The 8,276-nt window shown below is 41.8% G+C and overlaps 1 protein-coding gene across 1 annotated transcript in view; it reads right to left on the bottom strand.

The window, feature by feature from the left end:
- cacna1ab (calcium channel, voltage-dependent, P/Q type, alpha 1A subunit, b) overlaps positions 1–8,276 on the bottom strand; it is a 124,640-nt gene that overhangs the window by 10,299 nt on the left and 106,065 nt on the right. Inside the window, exons 42-43 of the mRNA XM_053339471.1 lie at positions 7,808–7,943; positions 5,626–5,739 (exon numbers count right to left, since the gene is read on the bottom strand). Of these exons, the coding sequence (XP_053195446.1) occupies positions 5,626–5,739; positions 7,808–7,943 (250 nt within the window). The remainder of the gene's footprint in view (positions 1–5,625; positions 5,740–7,807; positions 7,944–8,276) is intronic.

Genomic DNA, 8,276 nt, shown 5'->3' with positions numbered 1-8,276 from the left:
ACAGAAAGAAAAAGGGAGAAGTAACCAAAGTAGATCCCAGTAGAGGTAATTACAGCTCGGTGCTTGATTAAAAGAGCTGGGAGCACCAGATGGACGAGGTTCACTGCAGTAGCACAGCTCAGATTATGTCTGGTTAATGTTTAAGTTGCACAAAAGTTACACAAAAGTTACACTTGCCTGTCAAAACCTTTCAGTAAAACAAGCTAAACAACTCACAAAAAGTATAATACTTGATCTGAGTGTGTACCGGATGGATGGAGATAAAGAAAATGACAGAAAGAAAGAGGATAAATTGACAAAACGGTCTGTTTCAGGAAGGGAGAAAGAAGGAAGGAAAGGAGGAAAGGAAAGAAGGAAGGGAGGAAGGGATGAAGGATGGAGGAAAGAAGGACGGAAGGAAGGAAGGAAGGAAGGAAGGAGGGAGGGAGAAAGGAAAGGAGGAAAGGAAGGAACAAACAAAACTATAGGTGAAAATTGGAATTTGGTAGATATGAATGAGACAGATCCAGGTCTAGACCAGGTCTGTTTCAGTCCTAATTCTTTAAGTGTGTTTACTGCTGATAAGAACAACACAAGCCCCCAGAATAATGTTTAAAATGAGACATGGTTTGTCCAGAAGGGGGCAGCAAACACACTCTGAGCACTCAGAAATGCAACAAAAGAGCTTCTTGTGTGTCTGTTTAAGTTGCACAAAAGTTTCACTTGCCTGTCAGAACCTTTCAGTAATTAATGTATTTAAAAACAGGCTCAACAACCCACAAAAAAGTACAATACTTGATCTGTGTGTAGTGGATGGATGGAGATAAAGAAAATGACAGAAAAAAGAAGATAAATTGAACAAAACTGTAGGTGAAAATTGGAATTTGGTCATCACCTGAACAGTTCTACTGCAGCTCAAGCTGAAATAAATCAGATCACTTTGAGAAATAATTGAGAGAGAAAAGAAGAATAAAGGGAGACAGAGAAAGAGAGAGAGAGAGAGAGAGAGAGAGAGAGAGAGAGTGGTAGAGAGAGAGAGAGAGAGAGAGAGAGAGAGAGAGAGAGAGGGAGAGAGAGAGAGAGAGAGAGAGAGAGACAGAAAGAGAGAGGGAGAGAGAGGGAGAGAGAGAGAGAAAGAGAGAGAGGGAGAGAGAGAGAGAGAGGTACATACACTGAGGTTATTTCCGCGAGGCCTGTGTCTCCTCCGCTGCAGAGCAGGCAAACACAGAGATGATACGTAGAGCAGAGCAGTGTAGCACACAACACACACACACACACACACACACACACACACACACACACACACACACACACACACGGACAAACAGAGCATAGGGCCCGACGTAGCACAGTTGCCGGGACCGGAGGAGAACGAGACAGAGACAGAGACAGAAACAAAGACACGGATAGAAGGAGTGAGAAAGAATGACAGAGAGAAGGAAAGGAAGAATAATGAGATTATTTTGGGAAGGAGAAAACAGAAGGAGAGGGATAAAAGAGTTGTGGGAAATACGGAGAGTAAAGGGAAGGTGGAAGGGGGAGGAGAAACAAGTACAGAAATAAGTGATGAAGAAGAAGAAAAGACAGAAAGAGAAAGAGAGAAAGAGAAGGAGAACCAGTTAATTGAAGGAAGGCCAATGCGCACATATAAGAGCAAGGTGGGTGCGCCAGTGAGCGAGAGAGGACAATATAAGATGCATGTGCGTACACACACACACACACACACACACACACACACACACACACACACACACACACACACACACACACACACACACACACACACATATATATATACACACACTCATACACACACTTACCGAAGCAGCGTGAGCTCTCTGTAAGGCAGAGCAGTGTTAGAAGACAGTAAGTAACAGTGTACGGACACACACACACACACTTATAGGACAAACACACACACACACACACACACACACACACACACACACACACACACACACAGACACACACACACATACACACATTGGACATTTTCGACACTCCCACAGCTCTTTATGTTGCTATATTATTTCATTATTATGTAATATATAAACACCAAGACCAGGACCAGGACAGTTACTAAAGGAGTAGCACGGCAACAAACTAGTATCAGGTTGTTGTTTTTTAAATAAATGAACATGGAGGACCAAATGAGTGGAGCTTAAAGAACTGGGACAAACTGGGAAAAACTTGTTGAAATGCTGCCCAAAAAAATAAAAGAGCTATAAGCTGTAAGCGAGGTTTATGGTTGCTTATGCTTCTTAATAAAAAAGATAAATGCAGAAAGAGTGAGATGAGTGCAGATTTTGAGAATTTGGAGAATGATAGAGATAATAGGTTTTTGTTGTGTTTGTTTTACAGTACAGATTAAATTTAAAAAAAAGAAAAGGAAATTAAGATCTAAAAAAAACTCTTAAACAGGTGCTGAACTAAAAAAGGAGAATAAAGTAGAATCTGCACACTGTTTCCTTTCCAACAGTAAAATAAAAAAAACCCATCAGAGATCAGATTCTACTTTTTTTTAACTTTCAGCTTCACTTTGAGTGTATTTACATATTTTAGAGTATACAAGAAGTTAATATAAACCTGGTATAATCGGTTCGATATCTTCTCAGATTTAAAAGTTAACCCTCACATATTGTTCATATTTGGGCGTTTCACAGGATCCTCTCATAGTTTAACTCTATTTATATAATTATGGAACCACAAATCATTGATGAACACTCATCAGTCATTAATGTGATTAATCCTTTTAACCTTCCTGTCGTCCTGTTGACCCCGTCTGTTTTGACTTGTTCCTTCTTTCCTCCCTTCCTTCCTTGCTTCTTTCCTTCCTTCCTTACCTCGTTCTCTCTTTCTTTCCTCCCGCCTTCCTTCCCTCCTTCCTTCGTTCCTCCCGCCTTCCTTCCTTCCTCCCTCCCTCCCTCTTTCCTCCCTCCTTTCCTTCCCTCCTTCCTTTCCTTCCTTCATCCTTCCTTCCTTCTTCCCCCATCCCTTCCTTTCCTCCCTCCTTCCTTCTTTCCTCCCTCCTTTCCTTCCTTCCTTCTTCCTTAAGGTTGTTTTTTTTTCTCTCAAATGTAAAAATGGGTCAAATCAGACCGAGAACAGTATGTAAGGGTTAAAGTAAAAACAATATACAGTTTACACTCAATATCTGATTTGTTAAGAAGTGAAAATCTTAAGAATGACTAGAAATAAAGACTAACACTCTCTCTTTCTACCACAGTCCTTCCTCATCCTCTAAATGAACATTCAGAAGCACAGCGTGGAGTATCCAACATACCAAAGTGAGAGCAGCTTGACTGGATGAGGTGACGTGTCGGAGTATGGTCAGGCTTATATGCATGAATATGTGTGTAACTGCAGCCAGAGGCTTCACAGTAACCCTCACACCTTTTGGTTTTTGTCACATTTTTTAAACGCAACTAATTAATTAAAAGAACCACAAAAAAAAGGTTGTGCAAGTTCATAAATGATGAGAATACAAAGCCAGCATGAAAGAAACTAAGCAGAGCAGTAATCCACCTGCAACTCAAGATTTAAAAGCATGCAGGGACGAATTAGTGAGCACAGAGCAACTGAAAATAAAAGTTGGTTTTAGTCTGAGAGATGAAAGCAGGGACGTGCTATGTCCCTTTAATCTCCATCACCTTTAAAAAAAAACATTGTTTATCTGTAAAATTAGGATCCTAACATCCAGATATGGACATTGTCTAATATGTTAAACCCAAAATTCCCAAAAGTCAGCTGGCACCGTTCTTAAAGCGATGGTTCGGCATAATTTCGACCTAGCGTCATATGCACCATGAGGTCTATCTAATCAGCACCTCAGCCCTTTTCGAAATATCATGAGATGCCGCACAGAGCACATCTAGAGATCTGTGCGGGATCTCGTGAGATGTTTACAGCTTCAGCAGTAGCAGCAGAGTAAAAGCCATCAGGTAAGTGTTTATTTTAATAAACTCCTGGTGTACTTACAAACTTTCCAATGCATCGATTTATGAGTAAAGAGCCTATTTGTAGTACTGTAGAAGTTTGATAACAATCCAGGCATTATTAGTGGGGTCATTTCATAGACTGTATAAAAGAAATGGACGCAACATCCGTGACGTCACCCATTGGTTTGTGGACTGCTGCTCGGAAGCCAATAGTTTCGAATCTGGGCAGCGCCATCTTGAAAAATTTCAGGTGCATGCTGGGAAAAAAAAAAAGTGGATTCTACTCATATGGGCATGGGCGGAGTGGGGAGGTTGCTATGGTTGCGAGGGCTGGATCTCGAGGACATTGGTCAATCAACCTGTCAATCAGGACGTAGCCACGCCCTAATGCATACCCTGCTTTATCGTCAAATATAAAATCAGGGAGGCCAAAATGTCCCAAATGAACATCATACTGCATTGAAGAAGGCTTTAAACTAGCGATTGAGACCATAAACATTTTTTTGAAAACGTTTACTGAGGTTAGAAATCAAGTGAGAAGTTGGTGAATTCTCCATTGACTTGTATAGAGACGGTCGCCCCCTGGTGGCCTTTTGATAGAATGCAGCTCTAAGTTACTTCCACGTTGGCCTCATTTCAGAGGACCAGAACTCCCCGCCTGGGTAATTAACGAGATACACTGTTGGTCCCATTAGTGCCTGTACTAAGCCATTCGGCTGACGGCTCTTGGGCTGAGGTGCTGGTTAGATAGATGTTATGGTACATATGACGCTAGGTCGAAATTACGCCGAACCATCGCTCTAAGTGCATAACATCTGCTGCTAAAAGTACAAAAACTGAAGAAATTTTGATCGCAAAATCGTCCACAGGAAGTTCTACCACACTTCTTTCTCTCTATCTGACACACAAAAACACACACACACACACACACACACACACACACACAATTAATGATCTTAAGTTGCCCAACGTGTTTAACTTTGTGCTTTAACTGCTACAGAAACACTTTAGCATCACACCTAATGAATAACGTATATTACTTATGGGGGTATTTTCTCCTTTTCATCGCAGACGAGTGACACTAACTCTGGCCACAGTTTACACAGGACAGACACACCAAGGATTTAATGGAAATGGTTTAGGGAGGAGGATAAAGGTTGGAAGGTTGTTTTTATATAAGTCTTCTAGATATATATTTATAGGATATACATCTAGAACACTTTGCTTAGCTTTACCGCTCAGAGAGGAGATCTCATTGAGTGGGTGTTTAGCTGCTTTAGAGGAGTGGAGTGAGGCAGGAGGAGGAGGAGGAGGAGGTGGGGAGATGGTGAAAGGGGAAGGAGGGAAGACAAACTGAAAGACCAGACAAGCAGAAGTGAATTTAGAAAAGGTCTTTTTTGCGTCTTTGCATCCAAACATAAAATCCTGCAGGATAATATTATAAAATGTTGTTGTATATATCAAAATAATAAGACAAGATAAGACAAAGTTGTATTAAAAAGGGAAATACAGATGTTATGTTTCAAATTCGCAATAGATATATGTTTTAATATCTGTATTATTTTAGACTCATCTCCTCTTTTTTAGGATGCAAGGAAAGACTTTTTTAAATCCACTTCAACTGTCCTCACCGCTAACAGGTATAATAATGGACAGATGATGATGATGATAGTGATGCTAGTGATGATGGTGGGATGAAGGTGCTCACTTGGTTGTCTGCCGAGAGGCGGGGCATGGAGAGGGTCCGCCCATGCCCATCCATTGGGTGATAGGGCTCAGTGTCGGAGTACCCGTCCCGCCCCATCTCCCTCATCTCTACCTTCTGTAAAACACAACGAGAGGGGGGCGTGACCACTGTCTGCTGAGAGAGGGGGCTCTGGCAGGTGGAGGAGGGGGCGTCAACTGATTGAGGTGGGAGCTAGCAGAGGTGGGGGGGTATGGGGGGGGGGGTATGAAATAAAAGTCAAAAGATTTATCAATAATTTTTTTTTAATTTCAGGCTTATATAAACTACAAGTTGGTCTTAATTTATGCAAAATTGATGTTGCATAAATTAACTGTTGCAACCAACTTTTTTTTTTTTTTTAACCTTCGTGTCGTCCTACCGGGTCAAATTGACCCCATCTGTTTTGACTGTTCCTCCCTTTCTTCCTTCCTTCCGTCTGTCCTTCCTCCCTCCCTCCTTCTCTCTTTCTTTCCTTCCCCTCTTTCCTCCCTTCCGTCTTTCCTTCCTCTATACCCCTTTCTTCCTTCTGTCCTTCCTTTCCTTCCTCCCTCCCTCCTTCTCCCCCCCCCACCTTCCTCCCTTCCTTCCTCCCTCCCTCCTTTCTTCCTCCCTTCCTTTCTTCTTCCTCCCTTCCTCCCTCCTTTCCGTCCTTCTTTCCTTCTTCCCTCCTTGTCTCTTTCTTTCCTCCCCTTCCTTCTTTCCTCTGTCCTTCTTTTCTTCCTTCCTCCTTCCTTTCCTTCCTTCTCTCCTTCCTTCCTGCCTTCCTCCTTTCCTCCCTCCCTTCCTTTCTTCCTTCCTCCCTTCCTCACTCCCTCCCTCTTTTCCTTCCTTCCTTCTTTCCTTCCTCCTTCCTTTCCTTCTTTCCTCCCTCTTTTCATTTCTTCTTCCTCCCTTCCTTCCTTGACTCGAGGACAACAGGAGGGTTAAATAAATTAAAATGTTCTCTATCGATGGCATTGCCTAACTCTCTCTCTATCGTTACAGTGTGTAGGTTTTCTACTCTTCATTACTTATAATTATGTTCTGAATTGGGCCTCTGAAAGCTAAAACCTGCTAAAAGCATCTTTGGACACTTTTTTTCTAGCTACAAACTGCCATCAAAAGATCCAAAAATATATAGAATTAACTCAAATTCAACTAATTTTCAAATATCAGCTCTTACTTCCAAAGACTTTCCAAATCCATAAAACACCTTTTCATGTTAGTCATAGGATTGGAGACAGAGATGAGGGGCTGGAGAGTAAGGGACGTCCCAACAGACAAGCGAAAGTAAAAAGGCAGTGAGGAGGAAAAGGTGTAACATCACAAAAACACATCTACCAACTCCAAGCCATCGACTTCAGAGGAGAGGAGGTTTGGAGAAGGAACAGACGTATCAGGATCAGAAGAAGATCAAGGAAACAGGAAGATGATATAAGACAAGGAAAAGTACAGGAGGGGTGGACTTGGAGGAGGTAGATAAAGAAAGAGCAAAAAAACAGATAGAGGGACGTTTGATAAAAGAAAAGAGATCAAAGAAGAGAGTGACACTACAGTCTTGTCTGCTGGCAGTGGCAACATCCAAGCACTTCAGATACAGAAAGGATCGCTTCTTTCAACTTCTTCCAGTTTAAACGGAGGTGGCTCACAACTTGGTGTCAGGGAATGATGGAGTGAATTTCTGACTCTTTAGCTCTCCAGAGGACTCTCAAAAAACACTCAAACTGACTCATTAGTTCAGTTACAAAAATCACTTCAAATCAGAGGCCAGTAAAATGGATTGGGGTCTAACCACGAAATGCCGATCCAACCACTTTAGAGGTTAGATATCAATCAGAAAAGATCATTTTAATTAGACCACTTACCTGAGGAAGCATAGAGGGGAATCAGGGGGGAGTTTCTTTACACTTAGTCACTTATCTTTAAGCCACTTAGATGCTTTGAAGATGTTTTGAATATATCAATATTGCAAAAGCAGGAATCCTGAGCAATGTTTCCCACCTGCATCTTTTATATTTTTTGCTAACCGAGCACTCGCTGAACCCTCGACCTCATTGATGACTGATTGAGCACATCTACCGTCACCTGAACATAAAGTAACCAGCATGTTGGGTAGTCGGGTAGTCGGGCTTGAACTGGTGCGTTACCAAGGAGACGACGTGTGTGTTTGTTGTGCTCGTCATACCTGTGGGTTGTGCCGGTTGTCGTGGAGATCGTCAGGGTAGGGTCTGTCGGGGCTCCAGTTACCCGGGTTTTGGAACATCTCCTGGGCTTTGTTCGTCACCCACGACTGGCTGTCAGTCATGCCACCTTCGGGAGGTCTGGTACCCACACACACACACGTCAGGGTATTACACATTATGGCAGTCCTTAAAATGCTTTGCTGATTAAAAGCCAGAGGGCATCTTTGACAAATCAAAAATGTATGAAATAGTTTATATTGTAATTTCATTTAACTCTGTCTCCAAAGGATTTCTTGTATTTCTTAAAAATTAATTCATATTTATATCACCCAAAAAATTAAGCTTTACATTATGAGACTATACTAGAAACAGTTTTCTTTTGGTAACTCAATGGACAATGGGATTACACAGATACTTATACATTGAAATAAAGCCTTTGAAACCAGTTAAACAGAACTTATGTAGAATTCA

Source organism: Scomber japonicus, chromosome 2 (assembly GCF_027409825.1).
Source record: "Scomber japonicus isolate fScoJap1 chromosome 2, fScoJap1.pri, whole genome shotgun sequence".
NCBI classification, from domain to species: domain Eukaryota; kingdom Metazoa; phylum Chordata; class Actinopteri; order Scombriformes; family Scombridae; genus Scomber; species Scomber japonicus.
The sequence above is the reverse complement of the archived record's forward strand: the minus strand, read 5'-3'. Positions and strand labels throughout refer to the sequence as shown.